We start from the raw sequence: 24,284 nt of genomic DNA, 5'->3' as shown, positions 1-24,284 counted from the left end.
GAGGAATGTGTTTTTTCATTCAATCATTTAAGCAGAAAAAAAGGCACCTTAATCAAAGGATGAACCAGTGTTATGTCTACACATAACAGGCAACTTAGTTAAGAGCCAATTTTAAATAGTATCTTTAGAAATTTTGTTACTAGCACTTTGTCACAAAAATGCATAATTTGTTTCAAGTTCTTTACTTGTATCAACAGAATATACCAAATATTACACAGATTGACAGACAAAAATCTTATTTTTGCACCAAAAAGGTTATTGCCAAAGAGCTATTAACTGAAAACTTGGCATATCTCAGTGTGGTGTGGAGTGTGTCCATGTGAGGAAACTGGACAAGTGGAGGACGAAAAGTGTCAGGCCTGAAATCAGATATCTGCAGAAGTTTAACAGTATCTGAAAGTGAAGTCCTTCAGAAAAAGTAAAAGGCTTTTGTGCATTACTGTACATGTTACACTCAAATGCACACAAACACACGTAGATTTAAAAAAAAAAAGGAGGTTTGCCTATAAATTAGAAAACTGTGATAAAATCCAGATTGATAATGGAGCATGATCCACCTTCAAAATTGAATGCATTTTTCAGCTTTATACTCAACTAATATCTCATGCTACAGTAATACGTTTGGATTTTTTGTTAATTGTTTCAACTCATCAGTTGTATCCTATGGCGCGTTAAAGGCTCCGCAACAGCCCTGCTCGAGCAGAATTTGGACCAGTACTCTTTCTTGTAGAAACACAAATGATTTCCATCTGTGTTGATGTTGGAGAGCAATGCCACCACCGCCCCCAACCTCCCTTCACCATTCCTCCACCCTTTCCTTCCCCCCTCCCTTGTCTCCCTGAAACAGACCCTCCCTTACTCTACAAGTTAATCATCTAACACACACTCTAAGGAGTATTGCATTAAGTGCATAATGCACACACCAAAAATGAACCGCATTCATCATGTTTGTCATACTCACTTTCACTTGGAGCAGAGAGAAATGCACTTATGTGATGGACATACTATACACACTAACAGGGTGACATTATCCTGAGCAATCTGGGTCTCATTTGGAATTCATTTCCTCCTCTCTTCTCAATAGACAACCCCCTCAAGCCCTCAAGTACTTCGAAGATAAATGTCTGTCCTTACCCAAAACTCATATTCCATTGTGGCCAGTACTATACACTGTATGTATATCAACTCTTATGTATTATGTATCCTTGAGAAGATGGTGGGTTTAAATAACCCACAGTAACCCATAGTATTTCCTATATGTTTGAGAGACGATCTCCATGTTAATCAGCAGCATTTTATTTGGAATAAATGTAGGCCTGTTCTGTTTAGCCAGACCAAATATTTTCAAGACGGCAGGGGAAGCACGCCTCTGAAAATAAACTTCTCGCTCTGCTGCAGGGCTCCAGACTAACTTTTTACACTGGTTGCACTGGTGCGCCTAACTTTTTTTTCTTAGGTGCACCAGCACAAAAGTTAGGTGCACCCAAATTTTCAAACGCATTGCATTTAACACCGCAGTTTTACAGGTTCACTTTATTTATTTATTGATTTTAAAATCGCTGTCCATATATGTCTATTAACTAGCAATCTGGTCAAAATAAAGTTCTTTATTTGAAGCACAATTCTACAAACTTACTGAACTTAACTTACTGAAAAAGTGTTGGTGCTTAAAGTGCTTCACTGGCCTGAAATTTAAACTTAAAACATCTCAAGATAAATTAAATAAAAAGAAAATCTAAATTAAAATTGATTGGATTGAAGTGTTTTAAGGGCTTCAAACTGAACATCTCAATGTCTTATGGACTATCCTCCATTGCAGTCACATGCCCCTCGGATGGCCAACTCCTGTAATTGGGTTAAATACATATAAATATATATATATATATCAGTATATTCACCGTCTTCCTCTCCTCAAGATACGGCCGTACAGAATGACGCATTCCTGATCGTATGTACTCACTGTTCGCAATTAGCACAGACGTCTTTTTTTTCAATGTATCTGTGATGACTCCTAAAAATTTTGCGCACGCGACATCATTACTGTACGTCGGGTTTATGTTCAAGCCAATTTTCTTCTGAAGAATTATTTCGGACTTGAACTTAGTGAAGGGAACTTTTGCAATATGGTCCGCAACTTTAAACTTGATTATCATCTCTGTTTGCTGCTGCCTGCCGCTGAAAGGCAGCGGGGAGAGGGGACACTGAGCAGGTAATGTGTTTTATAGATGCGTTGTGCTTTTTCAGCGTTTCAATTCGAAATCTATTAGAACCAGTCACAAATGCACTATTGCCACACTTTACAGTAAATGCAGTGCATTAATCGGCTTTTATCGGCTTTACTGTATTTTAGCCAGGTAAACTGGTCAAGCCACTCTCTTAGAAATATATACACTTTACCCCTTTTAATTTCAGTTGGTTCTGGCTCGGAGTCGATCGTATGTGGCTCATTATCTGATGCTAGCTCCGGATGCTAGCTCTGGACCTGGGCTTGACATAACGTGGGAGGTTGATGGCTCCGTGTCAGAGCATTGGTTGTGGTTATTTTCGGACGTATCAGGCCTTAACTTAACCAAAAAGTTGTCAATCGTTCTTTTCATCTTTTCACCTGTGGCTACATCCACTGTTTATCTGACGAGCCGAGGTTCATCACCTCTCTGTCTGACTAGCAAGCACGTGTTCAAACGTACACGGGCCAATCAGAGGGGGGTCCTGCCCTTCACTATCTCTGATTGGTTTAGACCACGATATGGGTCTAACGTGTGTCTGTTGTTGAACCAAAGGGAGACTTTCAGAGTCGCGTAGACTTTATTTTATTTTTTTTTTCCCTCGAACGGGTGGTTGCACCAGTGCAACCTGAGATTTTTTTTTAGGCGCACCATTGAGAAAATAGGTCGCATGTGCGTCGCACTCTGGAGCCCTGTGCTGTATCAAGCTTAGAGTGCAAACAGACATGTATTGGGAAATTCAGCCTGCCTTTGAGTGTCTATAGAAATTATTTGTGTTCAGGGATTTGTTTCATTTATCTCTTTTTCAAATATGACCTACCATTGTCAGCTATTGCAAAGTTTTCGTTGACACCAGCGCTATTCTGTCACTAACTTAAGGGAGGAAATGAGATTGTTTAACAAATCATATTGTCTTTGGGGCAACCAAACATGTGGCAAATTTGAGATAAATTGAGTCGTAACTACAGCGAGCAGTGGGACCTCACTAATTGACACATGCCCACAGCATGGTTAGTCTTCAGGGCCAGGGCTGTTTCAGCCTACTTACACTCCTTGGAAAAAGTCCCTGCTGAGAAATTGGAGCACAGATGGAAAACCAATTTCACAACTTTTTTCCCCACTCTTGTGCATTAGAACACTTTTTACAAAGCCAAGTTCTTTTTTCCTGACATGTGATGTGATCGAAGTGACTCAATAAAGCACCAAGGGAAAATTTAAGGTATTTCTACAGTCTGGTTGACGACATATAGAGTTTACAGTTGAGCCAAAAAGAAAACTAAGAGTGCTTAATAGACAAAAGAAAGACAGGCTTTATGCTCTCTCAAAATGGAAGACGTTGATAAGAAAATTAACCCAAACAGACACATAAGGATACAGATGCATCGTTGAGTGTCTGCTTGATTTATAGTTGGGGCAGCACATAGATTTAATCCAGTATGACATCCTGTTTGAGATTTGGGCGTTCAAGGACAGCATATCTCCAAATGACATTGTACTTGAGACTGTTGATGATGGACAATTCTTCTTTTTTTTTTAGCTGTTAATGAATGATATAATTAAATTTTATTGGAACATAGAACGTCAGTTAGTAATTCAGAGAACATTTATAGTCAGAACTCTGATGAGCATCCCAAAAAGAAGTTCAGGGTGCTGAACCCTCTTACTCTGAATCCTGTGATCCTGCTGCTTCTAACCCAGATGGAGTTTAAAAATAACCTCTGGTTATCCAGTATAAACAGAGTATACTGCAGGTCATAGAATAAAAACACTTGAGCAGTACAAGTCAAACTGTCTTGATTTTTGTGTCCACTCGTGTGCAACCCCTGTGTGATGTAAGTTTTATCCTCAATAGTCTACAACAGTAGATTAGGTCCCCCTTTGGCCAACCACAAGCAAATATTTGTAACCACGCCAGCTGTGCACTCACCTGGATTAATCTCTATTCAGAAAAACAACATGCCAGTCAAAAAGACTGTATTTTTTTAATCAGTTCTGCACATGAGGATTCAAAAAGTATGAATTCATGAATACATCTCTCAGTGCAATCATACTGGGCCCTTGTCAGAAGGGACCTGGTGTAGCTGACAGTCAAGTCAAGTCTTTTATTGTCAGATACACAGAACAACAGAGTCGGACTGGGCACTGAAATTCTTAGGACAGGACACCGTACAGCAGCTACCATAACAAGACATAACATGCCGTAACATGTCATGTCATAAGTACTCTAACAAAGACAGTAACAATAAATAGGCAATGTGGATACTACAATATACATTTTAACTGTAATTACAAGAGCTGTACTGAACATATAATACACATAATAGCCTATGCTAATCTAAGACCTATACTAACCTATAACATAAGGTAAAATAAAAAATACAATATTGTGCAACATTGCAAGTTGCAGTGCAAACAGCAGTGGAGGTAGGCATGTGTAAAGTATAAAGTGTGTAACGTATAAGTGTAAGTGTCGAGTGTGTAAGTGATGAGAGTGCAATTATAGTCCATTTAGGAGCCTGATGGCCGTAGGATAGAAACTGTTCTCTATTCTGCGGGTGCGAGATCGGATCCTTCTGTACCGCCTACCAGAAGGCAGCATGGTGAACAGTCTGAAGGATGGGTGATGGCAGTCTTTTAGGATTCTGCCAGCTCTACGAAGACATCTTGTGTGGTAGATGTCCTGAAGGGTTGGAAGTTTCAGCAGATCGGACCACACTGCGTAGGGCTTTATGGTCCATGGCTGTGCAGCTACCGAACCACACTGAGATGCTACCAGTCAGGATGCTTTCTATAGTGCACCTATAAAAGTTGGTGAGGATGACTGGGTTCATGCCAAACTTCTTGAGTCTCCTCAGGAAGAAGAGGCGTTTCCGGTCAGCTTTGACCACCTTGTCTGTGTGGGCAGACCAGGTGAGATCATGGCTGATATTAACCCCAAGGAACTTGAAGCAGCTGACCTGTTCTATTTCAGATCCGTTAATGTGGAGGGGTGCATGCTCCACAGTCAGGAACAGCAGTCAGTCAGACGATGCTGAACACCCAGTATAGACTTGCATATATGTGGTGCCTCTACTGCAAGCCTCTTCATGCTTGTTCCTCTTAAAGGATAACTGCGGTATTTTCAACATTAAGCCTCTTTTCTGAGTCGTCTGCAATGTTTTAGAACCCCCCTCACCGCTTTTTTGATGTTTACTGCTGTCTCCGGTATTTGCCTAATTTTGATTCATCTCAACCTGCTTCACAATGGCAAGTCATGTGCATGTCCAAAAAGGTCCGTAAAAGCACCATAAACGTCCGTTTTCAAAATCATCAACTCACCGGAGTGGTTACTGGTGTGCACTGGTAATCCATATCAAATTTCGTTGCGAAAAGTTGCTTCTGTCGTGTTTTATTTGACATTCTGAAGCAGGTTGAGATTAATCAAAATTAGGCAAATACCGGAGACAGCAGTAAACATCAAAAAAGCGGTGAGGGGGGTTCTAAAACATTGCAGACGACTCAGAAAAGAGGCTTAATGTTGAAAATACCACACTTATCCTTTAATAGTGAACTCATTGATGGCCATCCTCTTCCAAGATCAACTTTTCAACAATTACCATTCACCCTGCATGTGGCATCTCCCACAGGCAACACACTGTTGCCTTTTTAGAGTGTCTTCATAGCCTCCCTGTTGATTGAACTCCAAATAGACTGCCCCCATTTCTAGATATGGACATACTTTATTGCACAAGGGGAGCTGGCCCACTCTCCTGTTAACAAATCTGTGGAGCCCCACTTCCTACCTCCTCCCAACAGCTCCTGCTGACCCACATTTACACCTCTTTGTGACGTGAGGAAATGCAAGAAACACCCAACCCCAATCTCACTACAGTTTTTCTTTTAGCCCAGCTGGCAAAGCTGGCATATCTGTCGGCAGCGGCACTCTGGTGATTGCACCTGTCCTGCAAAAAGCACACTTAACAAATCCGCCTGAGGCAGGAAAGGGTGGAAAGTCCTTGAGGGTAAGCGAAAATGGAGTTCCAAAAATTTAGAGCAGCGAAAAAGGTTTTATTTTGTTAGAGGTAACACTAGCATGGGTGGTTCATGTAAAAACAGAGAGCTGGACCACTTAGATGTGTATTGCAATGGTTGGCAGGTCTTAAGGTTGAACGAGTCTTGCATAGAGGGGAATTTACAATGAGAGATTTAATATCTTTGTATGTTCAATATGAGTTTAGTTTCTTGCAGTACTTTTCTTTCTTCCTATATTACTATTTTCTTTGTGTGAATGTTTTTGAATGTATGCTTGTGTATACTTAAGAAAAGTATTGTCTTCCAGTGGAGATGCAGTAAAACCTGTTAAATATCAATCATCATTTTTACCGGCTAATGGTCCTCATGGCACATGCTAGGTCACCCTAAGTGCTCTGCTCATTGTTCTTTCATCTTCTCCTTCTGTCTGGTATCAATTTAAAGTTCACTGCCTTTTGACCTCACACTTAAGCTTCAAAGAATGTATGGGGAATGAGTTTGTCCACATTTTACCCCTCATGTCCCTTTTTGTTCTTTCAGTCTTGTTGACTTTCATTGTAGGTTTTAAAGTGACAAAGGTTCAACAAGGGTAATACCCTGGCATATTGCTTGGAAAACTCTCAAATATTTGGAGGTGTGGTGATAAAGCAAGAACTATTTGTAAACATTTGGTCAATTCAGAGTTCATTTGATGAGACTGAAAACACATGTGCTTGAATAAATATGGACAGCGGTAGTACTGACATGAGAGCGGTAGCTGGGACTAGCTGCAAAAATCTGTCCAAGGAAAGTGAATGAGAATCACTCCCCGCTTACCTCAAATGACTACCATCCTGGTGACCTTGGGCAATACACTTAACCTCCAGTTGTACAAGTAGTAGACAAGCAACCAGAGAGAGTAGGAGGTGGTAGCTGTTCTGTGCAGTTCCCAGATGTTAATTAGAACAACTGTGAGGGTGGTACTGGAAAAGAGTTTGCCCTCAGCAAAAATCTGTCTCTGGATGAATAAAGCTTTAAACAAATCTTACCAAATCCTTTCCCTTGCAGTTTATCATGGGGAAACAATACTCATGCTTTTTTTTACAACATTTTGCATGAGTTTTGTGAAGTGAAATGCTCTGATAACTTTCTAAAAAAAATTCTCCTTACATTAGATATTTATATACAAGCTTATTCTTCCCCAATAATTGTTTGGGATTGTGATGGATGGATGTAGGAGTCTCCAGGGCCTACTGCCAGCTCGTTACGGTTAAAAGGGATAGGGATAGTTCGGTTGCCAATCAAGCAACGGCAACCGAATAGCGCCAACACCTACCTGCATTTCATAATGAGGTTGCCAGATAAGCTCTGAAACGACGCCAATAAGGGAAAAAGACGCATTCAAAATCGTCTTTTTCACGTTTTTGGTGTTAGTTCTGAGTCTCCCCGCTGTGGGGAGTACACACGAAGTGCCAGCAAGTGTCAGAACCTCTGTTTCAAGTACTCCCCTTTTTTGAATAGCCCCCAGAATATCCCCCAAAATCCGTTTTTGTGAAAAAGTGATGTCACTTTTTCAGCAATCGGAAGCTTCGGTCCATTCGGACCAGAACCTCCCGTCACAAAAACAGTTTTTCCCCCTTGCAGTTGGACTTATGAACACTTCATAATCACCTCGTAACCTGCCCTAGTCACTTTACCATCATTAAAGGAACATTCCACCAGTGGAGACATGAATATGTATTGAAAGTGGGCCATATATGTAGTAGAATAGTAGCATAAATTTTTAATTTGGTGCCTTCTTGACCGAGAAAAGGCAGAAAATGACTTTTTTGTGCTTGTGGATTAAAGACAACAATCCCCGTAGTGCATTGCAATGCTCAAGATCCGCAGGCCACTCCCCCGAGAGTGTACAGCTCCACCCGACTCTACGCTACCTGGAAATCATGTCACTGCCTTACCTGTTTGCACTTCCATCGAGCACCTTACTGTATACTCAATCACAGGGTCAATACCTCTTTTTTTATAGTGTGGATAATGTTGTTTGTGTGTCTTTATGTTCATGACAATTCTTATTTTGTGAATTAAAAAACAAAATGTCACTCCTTCTCTCCTGTCTGCCTTCAACAAAGTTTAGAATAGCATCATAAACTTGGAAGGAGGTAACTGATTTGCAACAAACTTATAATGCAATGTATATTTGTAATGCTTCATAATTTATAGTAATTATAGGTAGGCTATGATCACAATTCTGTCGTTTTGTCATCTGAGGTAACAGTTGCTAGGTAGTTCCAGTTCTGAAATGTTGGTCGTTCAATAACTCGAATACACTTGGAGCAACATTACTAAGAAAGAACCACAACAACGTACATTTTAACCATTTAATTAAATAACTATACAAACAATACAACTGTTGAATGAATATAAAACAAGGAAACTATAGCTTCTCCTGAGCGTCCTCCACTTGCCCGCAGTACTGGCCGTCTGGAGCTGGGTAGTTCTGGCGGATAGCCTGCACGACACGACGCCCTCTGCCCAATCTCTCTACTTGCAGGACCCACTCAAGAAAGTGCCGGTAGGCTGTTAGACGAAATTGTCTAGACAAAACATTGATCACAAAGTGAGTGATGGCATTTGAGCCTAGCGTGCCACAGTAGCTTGCATAACTGCAAGCTATTTGTGCAATGAACATGCCACGTTAGCGTGTTAGCAAGAGTACTCCTTGACATAGTAACAAAGAAAACAAACTTACTTTACAGAAAGACATCCATTTGGCCCTGTAGGCTTTGGCTGTCGTTTCCAGTTGACTTTAGGTATTCTAAAGTAGGTCTCCAGGGCGCCACCAATTCGCCCCAGCTCGATATCTTCTTCAAAATCCCAGTCCAGTCCTCCGTGTTAGCTGCAGCCAGTGTTGCCAAAAAAAAATCACAAGAAGTCGCTATTGGCTCTCTGAAAAGTCGCTAGAAGTCGCTAGATTGCGTCATGACGTCATAAGTAACGTAACCACGCCCATATTATATATTTTCGCTCCTACCCGAGCCGAAATCAGCCGGCCTGAAGCTGATTTCAGCTCTAAACTCTGTAAACTTTAGCAACATTTGAAACTTTCCAGGCCAGAAAGTAGTCGTTTAGATCCCCAACGTGTTAAAAACCTGCCAAAATACCGGCTATTTACAATTTTGTTCCGACGAATTCGGCGCTACTAAAGCTAGCCGCAGTGAGCAACGCACTTCCGGTTATTTTGACAAAATAAAATACCCGTTGCCTTTTATCATAGGGAAAGCCATTACGATAAAAAGGTGCTTTTGTTTTGAAAACAGGAAGTGAACCTACCCTCGTTGTAGCTAGCTTGAAACTGCCGTTTTGACAGGAAATGACGGTATGCCGGGTTGCCGCCGTCCTGCAGTGCTTCTGTCTCGGCTTGTATGGTGTCGCGGGGCAACTGATTTGTCACTCACAAAACAAGTTAAATTGTCGCTAGATTTAGCCAGATTGAGCCCGAAAGTCGCTAAGTCGCTAGATTATTTTTTTTGTCGCCAGAGATGGCCAAAAGTCGGTAAATCTAGCGACAAAGTCGCTAAATTGGCAACACTGGCTGCAGCTCTCTCTCTCTCTATTTAGTTTTTTTTATTGGCGGTTGGCAAACAACTTAAAGCAGCATTACCGCCACCAACTGGTAAGGAGTGTGGATCTCATGACAATTATATATACCTATACCTATATATATATATATATATATATAGTTAGCTGCAGCTCTCTGCCAGTCTAAAGCACTGGCACTGATCTGTGATAGGTCTGTTAGCGCATTAGGTCCAACCCCCCTATGGGCGGTGTTGAAGGGTGGGAACTAGCGCTTGTAGTCTCAACAGAAATCCACCCCTCTTATACTTCCTCCTACAATGACGCAAAATGACGATTTTTGCGTCATTGTAGGAGGAAGTGTAAAGAGGTGAATACGGATTTCTCCCGTCTCAGGGGGAAATGCGAGAGTGTTGCATGACCATTCAAAAGTATGACTGGGTTTCTAACAATGCAAAGCCTAATGCAAATGGGTGGAGTGTCCCTTTAAAATTGCACTAATGAAGCTGCACTGTTGTTGCTCTGTATATTGGATACTGTGTATTGTTGTACACACCTTGTACATTTTATATTCATATATTTTTATTCTTTATTTTTTATTATTATATCCTATGTTACATGTTTGCACCTTACGCCGCAGCAAATTCCTAGTGAACACTGTTCACTAACAATGGCAATAAAACGAATTCTGATTCTGATGAGCTTTCTTTCCAGTCAGTGTATTACTCTATAGCTCTGTTTTCAGTGAGAGCAAGGGCAGCCAATCAAGCAACGGCAACCGAATAGCGCCAACACCTACCTGCATTTCATAATGAGGTTGCCAGATAAGCTCTGAAACGACACCAATAAGGGAAAAAGACGCATTCTAAACCCAGCATAGTAACAGCTGTTTCAGAGAGCCTTTTAGGGAGGTTCTGAGCCATTACAGACCCAACCAATTTTTTTTGGGCTACATATCACATCACAGAACAAGGATTAATGCCCCATTCAACCATTCTCTATCACCTTTAAAGCTGCGGTCGGCAACTTTTTTTTTTGTCATATTAGCTTGAACTGTCATGGGATTCTGGAAGTAGAATATTAAATAGGCTGTTTAGAAAAAATAACGAAATCTGTAGCTCCCTCTGAAGCCTGTAATCATGCTTGCAAAAACCGAGCGCTCCCGGCTGTTTTTAACCAATCAAGTTAGGGTGGAGGAATCCTACCTGTCAATCACAGCTTGTGCACACGCTGCTGAGCGTGAGTCTGCCCCAGCTTGTGTGCGCTCACACTGGTGTGAACTCACGTGCACAACCTCGTCCACAGAGGGGGAGGGGTTTGGGGGGCGATTCGGAGCTTGTTAGAGGTTGGGGGAGGGACCTGAAAGTTGTATCAGTTCGAATTTTCCGACTTTAGACTCGCAATTTTGAAAACCTGCCGACTGCAGCTTTAATGGCACCTGGCTGGGTGGCCACCAGGTCAGAGCAGAAAGGCTCAGCTCTGGGAACTCACTGGAACTCTGCACTCCAGCAGGGTTGTACCTCCAGCACAACCTGTGTTTTTTTTTTTTTTTTGGGGGGGGGGGCTTTGTTTTCTTTTTTTTTTGTTTCTCGCATCTTTTTCTGAGTTTATTAATAAATTCTTTTTGTTAAACTCAATGTCATGCGTGGTCATCACGTAACATGACAGTGATGTTAAACTTGTGCTGATGACTCAGCGAGGAGCGTTTCATGTCTATTCAAGCCTTGCAGAAAATTCCATTTATTTTATTTCCAAAAATGAAATAAACTCTTCCAGTTAATCACCAAGGCACTGCTGGTAAGTCAACCAGCTATCATTCTGTAACATTTGATGTCAAATAGAACGTAAGAATATGAATCAATGAGAATTTGCACCAGTTGGAAATCCTTTGTCTCATGCTGGTGCAAATTGGTTGTTTTCCAGGAATCATAGAAAATGCAGTTTTTACCTGAAATCCTTTCTTTGAGGATTGGCTTTCCTGTGTCTGCTCAGTTTTTGCATTCCAGCGTCCCACAGGCTCTGTGGCAGAAACATTTATTCAGGTCCATTCCTCCTACTCGGGGCAAAAATGAATACTTGTGAGTTTGAGGCCAGTGCCCGAGCAGCAGACAAACCTCCCATTCAAAGTATCCAAACCAAGGTCAGGGCTCCTGTACCGCGACTTAATTACACATTATGACTGTGGAACTTTGGCATTTCTGATCTGCATCCATGAACATGACCTGTACAAGCTGCTCTGCTGATGGTGATAGAAGCATTTCCTCTAGAAATGTATTCTTGTCATGGAGGAAAAGCATTCCGACCATGACGGTAAAAAGAAACTCCCTTTACACTCCTACTATAATTGTTTAAAGCATGTCAGGAGTTCTTTCTAGCATTAACAGCATGTAATTTAATGGCAGTTAGCAAAGTTGCTTGTGCTTTTTATTCTGTTTGATGGGCAGTTTTTCTTATTTTTTACATGTTTAGCAACGCATGTTTTGTTTTTCTCCCAATATTAAATAGTCAAGCTGCCTATCATCATTGCTACTACTATGTTCCTGTGACAATTTATTGCTCAGACTTTGTTCAGATGACATATTCAAGTTTTAGTGGGATCTGAGAGTGGAATTTGTACATAGTAGAGTTCACAACTGTCTAAGGCCTTAAACATTAACAGTTCAAGTGGTTACCTATTTTCTTTTTGGAGTGCTGATCATCTAGCCAAATGACCCCTTAAAGCCTCAGTTGAAGAGCTAGATAACCACTTTTCCCTTATACCCTAAAACAAAAGGAACATGTTACCCCTGTAAATTGGAGGCGTAGTGCTAAGCGATTGGGCCAAAGGGTGGAATTAGGGATTGAGCCTTTATTAATTTATGATGCATAGTAGGTTTAGTTTAGTTAAAGCCATCTCTAGTGCAGTTGCTCTGTTAGTGCAGAACATTTGAAGATGTGTGTCATCTGAACTTCACACCAAACAAACTGACCAAACCCTCTGAAAAGACCCTGGTGGGTCTTAGAATACGATGAAGTTTGGTTTTAATATAAAAGCAGTACAGACCAAAGACATCCAAATGTAAAGATTTAATTTACATCTTTGTTCTACATGTAACAGCCATGTTACTCCTATTTTGGCAGTCGGAAACCACCATTTCCTCGCAGGATGTCTTCATTTGTGTTTGCAACACTATTTTGACCTTTTTTAGACATTTAAAAAATGTCTTTAAGACATTTCTGCTTGTAAAGATTACCACATGTAAAAGCTACTCAAATCCAGTGAGCACCTTTATCACATCCTACAGCTTTCTTCCGAAGTTTTGTCATTAACATACACACCACAGAAGTTGTTCATTCAGGGTATGAACTTCTATTAGTCATTTTAGGGATATGTTGGTTTGATATGGAAAAAAGAAAATGTCAGTGTGAACAATAAAAACAAGCAGCAAGTGTGAATATACCTTTTGTCTTAACTGTTCCAGCCTGCACTGACATCACAGTTCAGTAACATATTTGGGGTCAAAGTCATTTAAATTGAAATATTAAAAGTTAGAGCTCAAATACTTCACCTTAAAGGCATGGTTGGTAATCCTGTTCAGAAACACATTTTGTAATACTGGGTGAAATGGTCCGTCTGTCCTGAGAGAAATCTATACAAGATGTATTTAGAAAAAGGGACGAAAATAATCAGACCTCTGTGGCAGCTGCAGGACTGAGAAAAAGCTGACCAATCCGAGATCAGCGTCCCGCTGATCTCGGATTGGAGCGCCTACAAAAACCAATCAGATGCCTCTGCTTTCTGCCTACGCCCCCCTCTGTCGGCTCCCTGCTCCGTGTGCGCATGCGGTTCTACCGGCTTTGGATGAAGCACTGACGGAATGGGGAGGGGGGGGTGGAGCTTAGAGGAGGGGACACTTTCGAATCTTGCTAGCTCTCTTGCTAGCTCTCTAGGATTACCTACCATAGCTTTAAATAAATATGAGTTGACCAAGAACTGAGCACAAATGTAGGACAACATTTTCATAACCAGTTTCCTATACCATTTAAATGGTAATAATATCTTGTTGTTGTGTTTGCACCTGATTTCCTCCGGCTCCAAAGAGGCAAAACCAACATACAGTAACTAAACGGTTACTGCCACATTGGAAGTTCCATCTAATCACATGTGGCGGGTGAAAGAAATATATTTTTTTAAGCCTGCTCAGATCCACAGCAGATTGCTACTGTTATGTGCAGAAAGTCGGAAAATCTGTGTAGCAGATGAAGTCAAAGAGTCAGTGTTTCTCTTTATTTTAGCAAAAATTCTGTCTGTTTATGGACAGCAGAGCGCCAGTATACATCATGATCCCAATGAACCTTTGTTTGTTTCAGAGCGTTGTTGAGTAATTCATCTGCAAGTCACTTGTAGCCAAGCTGTTGCATTGAGTAATGAAAACACAGGAAAACTCTGCTGTTGTGTTTATATCTTTGTGTGTGTGTATGTACGTGTGTGTGTGTGTGTGCGTGTGTGCAATACACCAAAACACACTAGTCACATCTCATCACCCCAGTGCCTCTAAGCTTTGAGTCACTACATAGCAGAGCAGTGGGATCATATTCTCTTGAGTGAAATGTAAAGGATTCTTTTGCACTCAGGGAAAAAACGCTTACCTAAACAATGAGCTTCTGCATCATTATTAATGTTAATACTCTTTCCTAAAAGTTTGCTAAAGGAAATCACTGTGATTTGAGAAATAGAGCAGCATACTTCATATCAACAATCTTTCTACAACAACACAAACAAGCCCAGCTACACATTAACTTCTTCTCAGACCTCACATTGTGGCTTATTGTTTGACCCTTCTGGCTGAGTACTTTCATTCTTTTTCGCTTTTCTGTATCTCTTTCCTCCTGTCTTACTCTACAGGGGGATATTTCTTTTACTTTGGGGCTGGGTAGGGAGGAGAATGCTGGCAGCGCTTGAGTTTAGCAGGGCAGTGTATTCCTGCCAAGAAATGAGTTCACCGAACCGCTGCTTCCCCCAAAGGATATGCGATAAGGTTTCTTCTGGAGGCCTGGGCCGCCACATGACTTTTTCTCGACAGTCGTAGAAAAAAGGCAGGGTGGAAGACAAAGAATAGCAGAGGGGATGGGGTTTGCTGACAAAGAAGAAGAAACTCAGATGCACTGAACAAAGAATGCCTTAGGTGACAGTTTCACTGGCTTTGGTATATTGGGTCTTGCTTGAAGAAACATCTCAAATTACATGCCCAATTCCAAATAAGTTCCAGTGATGAATCTTATGCCAAACAGCGATGTTAGAGATTAAAGGGGAGATGAGGAACACTATAGCGGCTGGCTTGACGATGGAAAAGTAAGTGAAAATATGCAGTCATCTCGGAGTTTTAACAACTTTAATGAACTGTTGGAAAGATTCGGTGTTTCTCAGTGTTTATCTTCTATTTCCAAAATTCATCTGCGCTTTGACTCCAACTTGTCACTGAGTGGCATAGAGCTGGTTTAGCTTGTAAATGAACAAATATGCTGCTGCATAAAATGGTGGAAAGTAAGGCCAAATAAGGCCTTTTGAAAGCAATTAATTCAAAAGGCAAGATGTGATTGTTTGCACCGTGTGTAACAGTACAGCTTAGTTTTGGACACATGGGTCAATGTCTTGAGAGTGCCTTTCAGATGTACAACAAATCATATAGTATGATAACATTTTGGATATTTGTCTGTGTTTACCCAAGTAACCAAGACATTAAAGTGAATATGAATGGCATTACTTAGCCTCTTGCCAATGGCAGTTTTTTTGCCCAGCATGTCTCCTTGATCTCAGTATTTATTAATGTCTTATCCATTTCATAAGGTGATTCAGATACAGATATGGTCAATCTGAAGGCCTTCTTTCAAATGTGGCTCTGAAACATTAGACTAGAGTTGGCCATTTGAGAGGATCCAATTATGTGTAGCTGTTTTAGTCGCTGTTAGTCCTATCCAACCAGTCTTTTCAGTATTTTTCATCTCTGCCTTTTCCACTAGCAAAGTAACTTGGCCCATTAAATACATTAGCCAAATCAAATCAAACATTTAAGCCCATGTGATTCACGAAGCCTTAACAATGATTGTCAAATTTATTGTCATCGTTATTATTAGGATAATTTACTATAATAGATAACCCTTTTCTTGGCATTTGGATTTCCCAACAGGTTTATTTCAACAGAATTGAGTAGTTCTCTTTCATCACAGAAATACCGTAATTATAGCATTTTACTGCAATGCTGGACAGTCCACCTCAGTGACACATACTTTCTGCACTTTGTAGAAGTGCACGTCAGCCATATCCTTTCATGAATGTTCCACATTGCTACAACAGTGGGTGCTGACATCACTGCAGTGCCGACCCCTGATTGGTTTGGCTGTAACCAATGGCCCATGGTGCGTACAGTTTATAACAGTTATAGTGTTTCCCCCATTTATTATCGGAAAATTGTGGCTTCTACCAGTAAATAAAATAAAAAGCCAAATCAAAGGGGTTTTCCATGAGAGGAAAACAGTCTGCAGCCATCACAGCTTGATTTGGTCTTAGAGTGTGGCCTTATAAGGCCTTTACAGGTTGACAGCATTTCATGCACTTTGAGGTTGTCTGGTACTAGCTTGTAGTCTGTGTAAGCTACTTATTAGAATGAAGCTCCAGAAGAAACATCAAGCCTTTAATAGTCTATCCATCAGTCTCTGCTAAGCAGTGGTTTAAAAGCACTTTTTTTCATCATAACTGGCACTTGAAAAAAATAAATCCTTCACTCTTAGGAAGGCATAGAAATATCACAAGTATAAAATGTTTTAACATTGGGAAATGTTCACACTGGTTTAAAGGATTTTATGACTTCACTACATGAACATAAAATTCCATTACATTTTTGGAAGCATGTGAGTTGGCTTTTCAGCAGATAAACACAGTCTACACATTGTTCAGCTATGAAATATTGTGTTTCCAAGGGTAAAAATATGCTGCTCTATGTTTAAGTCTTACTGTGCCATCTGTGGTGCTATGTAACCCCTTTGAAAAGTACAAAAAAGAAAAGTCTGATTTGAAGGTGTTTTCAATGTAACTTTAAGTTCAGGTTTACTTACCAAAATTCACTGTTTACAGTTATATGGAAAAGAACGTACCCTCACTTTGAATTGTACAATTTTAACTATCAAGAAGTAATTTAAAAAGATGTCTGATTCTTACCAGTTCTTGAAATTGAGTAATAGAACCTCAGTTGCACAACGCCACTTGACAATAAACATGTTTATGTTACAATAACTAAGCCAAAATCCAGAAGCAGCATTTCAAGCAGGTTGAGGTCTGCAGTTTGAGATAAACGACCACACACACACTCACACTCACACTCACTCCTAGGGACAATTTTAGAGACACCTCTTAACCTAACATGCATGTTTTTGGACAGTGGGAGGAAGTCGGAGTACCTGGAGAGAACTCATGCATACACGGGGAGAACACGCAAACTCCACACAGAAAGGCCACAGCCGGGAGTTGAACCTGGATTCCTCTCGCTGTGAGGCGACGGTGCTAACAACCACACTAGCCCCCAAGCCCAAATCATCTGCCAAAATATTTTTCTAATTGGACTGTCATCAACTTTAACATTTAACATGCTAACTGAGGCCTGTAGAGTCTGAGATATAGCTCTTGGGTTTTTTACAGTTTCTCTGAGTATTGTACAGTCTGACCTTGTGATGAACTTACTGTGACATCCACTCCTAGGAAGATTGAAAGCCGTCTCGAATGTTTTCAAATAGTGAATGAATTAATCTTTCTTTCTGTAGAATGGTGGATTGGAGTTTGGAAATGGCTTTATAACCCTTTACAGATTGATGGGAAGAAACAATTGCTTCTCTAAGATCTTTGCTTATGTCTTTCCTCCTTGGCATTGTGTTAACACACACTTCAATGCTCTGGACCAGCAAACTGCCAAAACTTCTGCTTTTATAGAAGTACTCACACTGGATGATGATCAAATAATAAGAGTGTGTTTGATTACCAGCGCTTGGCTTGATAAATGTAATGATTGAAGTTTCTTCCGTCAAACTAACTTTTCTTAAAAATATTAATTACTAATAACCTCATTACAGTGACATATTGAGTAGTGGAAGATCTTTCTGAAATCATGAAAAGCTGGGATTACAAATATATGTTACACTAGACATATATGTATAGACATTTGTTTTTGTGTGCTGCCACATAATCAGTTTTAATGTTTATAGCTGCGATTCTGTCATTAGTAATCAGTGAAACATCAGAGTGGGACGCAGCCCTGGCCAGGACAAATAATGTCAGTTTGTGGAGCTGATCACTTTCTCTGGCAAAAGAATTTGTAGAGAACACATTAAAACAGAGGTCACACGTGATCATGAAGTACAAACAGCGACGCTTTTCTTTAGATTTTGTGATAACAAGTTAACTTATGGGGCTGTGTGGTGGTGGTTAGCACCATCACCTCAGCATCACCGTCTGTATAGAGTTTGCATTCTCCCCATGTATGCGTTGGTTCTCTCTGGGAACTCAGGCTTCCTCCCACCACCAAAAACATGCATGTTAGGTTAATTGGTCACTCTAAATTGACCATAGGAGTGATTGCGAGTATGTATGGTTGCTTGTCTCTCTGTGGCCCTGTGATGGACTGACGACCTGTCCAGGGTGTATCCTGCCTCTCGTCCAATGACAGCTGGGATAGGCTCCAGCCCCCCTTCCAAGCCTGAGTTGGACTAAGTGGGTATAGAAATCACTTTTAGTGATTATTAAGTGTCAGTTTCTTAAAACAACACTTATTTTGGCCACTCATTCTCTTTCTCTTTCTCATAAAATTGTCTTTACTTGCCTACAAGCATTCTTGCCTGGCTCCAGTGCTTCTATACGAAGTGACCTGTTTTTGACTGACATGTTGAAGGCTAATTCTTCACTGATGTCATCATAAATTACTTCTTTCATATTATCCTTGCTTTGTTTGAAAGAATGGCTCCACAGAAGCCACATATTGGAAGTAATGACTTCCTGTCTCGAAGTCCTGACATTGATCACAGGCAGATGTGGAGATAAATCAAATTTGATCAACCACCTTCCAAGACTTCCAAGATAATATCACTTTCATAGTTCATCTTCACATTACTTTTTGTGTTTTTACTTGCTGTGCAGAGTTTATCTGGAAGCAGATTTATGGGAACATTTATATGTACACTTTTGTGTTCAAACTGCAGGAATGAGACAGAGAAACTCTTAAATGTCAGTTGACTTGTACGGGGTAAACGCATATAAAATCAATTAAACTGTAATCACTGTGTGCAATTGATGTGTCATTTTGAATTGGAATAACAATGGGGAAAAATCTTAGTGTAATCTGTGGAAACTTGTTTTCTCTGTAGGCCCCAAACACTGCCCCTCCTCCACTGCCCAGCTCCTCTCTTCCAGAAGGTTACTATGAGGAGGCGGTTCCTTTAAGTCCGGGGAAGACTCCTGAGTACATCACCTCTAGTGAGTAGCAGACTTATTGTCACTACTTATATCTAGTATAATCTCCTGCCTCATAACTACAAACTATGCACCAGTTCATAGATGTGTTGCTGAAGAGATACAACAAATCCAGTTAATTTTACTTGAATAAGTAATTTATTTATGCCTTCTCAGACTATGACTCGGACGCCATGAGCAGTTCCTATGAGTCATATGATGAGGAAGAGGAGGATGGGAAGGGACAGAAGATGCATCACCAGTGGCCGTCTGAAGAGGCGTCCATGGATCTGGTGAAAGATGCCCGAATTTGCGCTTTTCTGCTGCGCAAGAAACGCTTCGGCCAGTGGACCAAACTCCTCTGTGTTATCAAAGACAACAAACTGCTGGTGAGAGAAACTCGTTTGTTGTCATGACATAACTGCAATGTGTTACAGTAGTATCATGTTAGGCTTATCCAGTTTAATGTAAGCCATTTTTTCTCCCTTCAGTGCTACAAATCCTCCAAGGATCACACCCCCCAGATGGAGCTAACCCTGTCAGGATGCAGCATCACTCACATTCCCAAGGACGGCAAGAAGAAGAAGCATGAAATAAAGATTGTCCACCAGGGGGCGGATGCCTTGGTGCTGGCTGTGCAGAGCAAAGAACAAGCCGAGGAGTGGCTCAAGGTAACATAAACCTCTGTAACGTTATTTCTGCTTTTCCTGTCAAATTGCATTGAGGCAGGAGTTCCCTTACTGGTTATTGAACAAAGTTACCGTAGTTAATCGTGTCCAGATCAAGTAATGCAGATTCAGCTGACAATGCTCTAACTAATATATTTTAATGGTACTTTATTTGCATGTTTCGGAGTTTCACCTGATATATACATATCAGTTTGTGTAGCCTGGCTTTTCAGTTGAAATGGACAAGAAGCCCTGAAAGTGCTGAACTGATTAGATAAAAAACTGTATGAGAAGCAACTTCAGGGACCGTGAGTGAACACTGTTTTCTTCCATTTTTAGGACCAGACAGAATTTTGATAAGCAGTCAGATTGAAGGATTCATTTCTCATTTCTTCTCTCACAAACGATGAATTGCCTTCAACAGTTTGGGTCTAAATAATTCAGAGTCACAGGATACTTGATTGTCCAACAGTTCATCCATTTACTTTATCCACTTAATCCAACTGTAGGGTCACGGGAGCTTATCCCAGCCATCATTGGGCGAGAGGATACAACCTGGACAGGTTGCCAGTCCATCACAGGGCCACACAAAGACAAAGGAACACACTCACAGTCACTCCTAGGGACTATTTAGAGACACCAATTAACCTAATGTGCATGCTTTTGGACGGTAGGAGGAACCCGGAGTACCCAAAGAGAACCCATGCATACACAGGGACGCATGCAAATTCCACACAGAAAGGCCCCAGCTTGAAATAGAACCTGGAACCCTCTTGCTGTGAGGCGATGATGCTAACCAACACACCACAGTGCAGCCCTGTCCAACAGTAAAGAAGCTAAATAATCCTGTTAGAAGCTATGTATGTACCTCGTGTGTCTCATTGCATAATGGTGCTCAATAGGGGAGATATGAATTAAAACCCAAATTTGATGCTAAAGATGTAATTATATCAGTGCTCCCCCTTGATTATACAAAATGTGCAATAAACCGTACAGTGACCAGATTTACTTTCAAAATTTGGTTGACCAAGGTTTTGTTCTAGATTAGTCAGCGAGATTTACACATCATTGTCACAGTATAAGTAAGAGTGAGTTTGCACAATCACTACAAAGGAAAATGAATATCCACTTTAAACAAAATAAAAGTGTCAGACTGCATTCTGTAAAATTGTAACGAATTCAACCAAATCATTCGATTTGAAAATAGATTCTCTTGATTGATCGTATTGTACAACTGTATTCAAATACTTAACAAATCATCTCCTAAAGGGGAGACACAGATAACTTATTGAGAGTTTTGTTGTTGGGATCGGTTTCCTTTTGGTTGTTGTTGTGTTAGGTGCACTAAGATGAAAGGGTGGAGCTCTTTATAAGAAGAATTTGGCCTTTGACTTTTCCTGATATTGTATGACTGGTTTTGTTATGAACGGGTGCTTCTGTTGGTATCTCTCTTATGGGAAAATGTTTGGTTTAGTCCCCCTATGATCCCTCTCCTCTTTGTCACACATTCCACCTCTACCTTTTTCGCTTCCCATAGTCTTGTCTTTAGCTGTCTGATCTTTTTTCCTTCTGGCAGCTGGACTTGTCTGCAAAATAACCGAGGTAAAAAAAACTAAAAAAAACACCTATTGTGTTCTATTTTAAGATCCCCCTTTGCATATTTCATCCATGGCTGTTTTGTTATTTCAGCATTCAGGCCTCTGCCAGCTCCTTTGCTGCAGTTTTGCCACCAGGCTTTTTCTCCTGTCATTCTTTCAGGCTTGTTAAAATAAAAGTTAAACCAAGTGATATAGCTGCCTAGCCTGGCTCTCACGCAGACCCTTCGTGCTTCGTGCATCTTCGTTACACTTCGTGAGCTCGCACGAGGGTCTGGGCGCGCCTTGTTGAGCCCGAAGTCTTCGGTTACCCCATAAACGGGCCCGCCTCTATGCCTAGATCCAATCACAATCGTGGGGCGGGGTGTTAACAGGTATGACGTAGCATCCGGCGCGACAACGAACACATTCAAACACAGTACGACAACAACAATGGCGACACGGATGCACAGTTGTAGAGCAACTCGGCTCCGCTTCGGCTTTTTGCCATGCCCTTAACGTGGCTAGCGATTCTTCCAGCCTACATATAGAGCGGTGGCATTTCATACACACACGGCATGACCGTTGCTGGACGTCTGTCAACGTCAAACCAAGTTCAGAAAGACGTTCGCTTACGGATTTCTCGTTGGTATTTTTGTCAAAAAGCTTCTTGCTATTTGTGAGGACTCCCTTTATTTGCAGATTTTCACTGCACAGTCGACATCTATCATTTACCGCCATTGCCGGACGATTAGCTGCTGCTAGCTCCTGCTTTGCTCGCTGCTGTTGTGTTTTGTTTATTTTCCACCACAGACCGAGAGACTGGTCGCGCTCCAACGCGTCACGTCCGCTTTTGATATGATTGGTCGAAGTAGTACGGGACACACACATTGAATTCTCCAATCAGGTTCGAGAGGTTTTTGAATACAACCCCCGCCTACTCACAGCAGAGAACAGCTAGGCAACCGACAAAATTCCAGATGGATGAGAAACATCCATCTGCGTGAGAACCAGGTTAATAGCTGCCTACCATCAGCTTCAAACTGTTTGTTTTTCTCCTTTATTCAGTTAGTCATTTTTATTATTAATTACAATGACAACAATTAGTCATTGTTTATTGATCAGCTGAAGTTGGTAACCTGGGGCAAACTGAACAAACTCTGAGTCTATTCCTGAACTCTGAGTTGATTTACTCTGAGATAGAAAACTCTGAGTTTTCGGTTCCAGAAACGCTGATTTGAGTGAGTTTAGTCAACTCTGAGTAGTTTCACCTTGAGTTTAGCGCGTGCAACTTTAAAAAGCCAACATCAATGGAGCCCCGATTCGACGAGTCACCATGGCAACGGGGAAGAGGAGGGGCTACGTTTTTCACCAACCTTGAATTGGAAATCTTAATGCGCTCATACGGCGAGTTTCAACATGTTTTTAGAAAGAAGTGCAACACCGCTGCAGCTGCAAAAGCAGAAGTTTAAATGTAGTCCTTTGCAATCACAATAATATTACAGGGGAAAACTGCTTGAATGGTAACCCATTCATTTATTTCATTTAGGTGCAATCCCGCGGGGGAGAAGCGCACTTGGCAGCAGTTTAAGATGAAATATAAAAACATTGGGCCTCATGCAAGAACATTTTCGTATTTTTATTCAAAATTTCTCTTACTTTTTTCATACGAAGGTCTCGTACGAACACGCCACGTCAGATTCAACAAACGCTCTTAACTTCGGAAAAAGTGTGTAAACGACCTGCGTTAACGATAATTCCCACCCGTGCGTATGTAAGGGGCACGTGCACGAGGATAGTAAATTTGCATACTCCACGCCCAAAATTATACCATATAAGGCTGTGCTTCCTCTCTCCTGTGCCAGGAAATGTGTTGAGTCATGAGAATGTCATTAAGGCGCAAAAAGAACAAGTTTAGGGGCTCTGAGATTGAAGTTCTGCTTTCAGAGATCCAAAAAGGAAAATCTGTCTTTTTTAGCAGTGTCAGCAGTGGAATTACGGAACCTGCTAAACCGAAGAAATGGGAAGCAATTAGGAGTGCTGTTAATTCCATGTCACCTGTGGTTCGTAATGTCACCGAAAAAAAAAAAAAAAAAAGGTTTGATATGAAAATGGCTTAAAAAAAAAAACGTCTCGCCATGGCCAGGCGCTCGATGATTGCAACTAAAGCTGTGCAATCAATTGTTGCCTCATCATGATGGCTCTTTGATGGGGTGGTCCATGAGGGGGGTCTTCTGGCACCACACCTTCTGGTCTGCCTGGGCTGGTTCAGGTAGTGGGGGACCCTTGTTCATGGCAATATTGTGCAAATCTGGCATGCCTTCTCTGGGCTATAGAGCAGTTTGGCCCCTGCTGTATCGAGACACACCCACCTGGCCTTCAGCTCAGTGCGCTCCACAAAGGCACGGGTGCTTTGATGCGTATATGTGTCTCGTGCTCCAATTATGATTGGCAGTCCAGCCATGGCATGACAGTCCCTCTTAATTTGTACTTGTTGGACAGCGGTGTATGGGAATTTGATGTACCATGGGTGATAAACTGATGAGAGCTTTGATGATCATAGGGAGTGCACGACTCACAGAGGACTGGGACATCTGTCTCCTATCTCCCTCTGAAAGGTTCCAGTGGCCAAAAATCCAAGGGTGGTGAGGACCTGGACGTGTGGTGGAATTGGGTTTAATCGGCGTGTTTCTCTGGAGTTGTGGCTCTAGCAAGTTGCATATTTACAGCAGCACAGTCCTTGGCAATCTTAATCGCGATGTCAGCCATTCGTCTGTGT

The 24,284-nt window shown here is 41.3% G+C and overlaps 1 protein-coding gene across 5 annotated transcripts in view; it reads left to right on the top strand.

Annotated features, from left to right (window-relative positions):
* The window catches only part of afap1 (actin filament associated protein 1), a 231,440-nt gene that overhangs the window by 162,350 nt on the left and 44,806 nt on the right, over positions 1–24,284 (top strand). For all 5 annotated transcript variants that reach the window (XM_075450688.1, XM_075450689.1, XM_075450685.1 and 2 more), the window contains exons 4-6: positions 19,179–19,287; positions 19,441–19,652; positions 19,755–19,934. In XM_075450688.1, coding sequence (XP_075306803.1) covers positions 19,179–19,287; positions 19,441–19,652; positions 19,755–19,934 — 501 coding nt within the window. The remainder of the gene's footprint in view (positions 1–19,178; positions 19,288–19,440; positions 19,653–19,754; positions 19,935–24,284) is intronic.

This window comes from Odontesthes bonariensis, chromosome 19, assembly GCF_027942865.1.
Source record: "Odontesthes bonariensis isolate fOdoBon6 chromosome 19, fOdoBon6.hap1, whole genome shotgun sequence".
NCBI lineage: Eukaryota > Metazoa > Chordata > Actinopteri > Atheriniformes > Atherinopsidae > Odontesthes > Odontesthes bonariensis.
The sequence above is the reverse complement of the archived record's forward strand: the minus strand, read 5'-3'. Positions and strand labels throughout refer to the sequence as shown.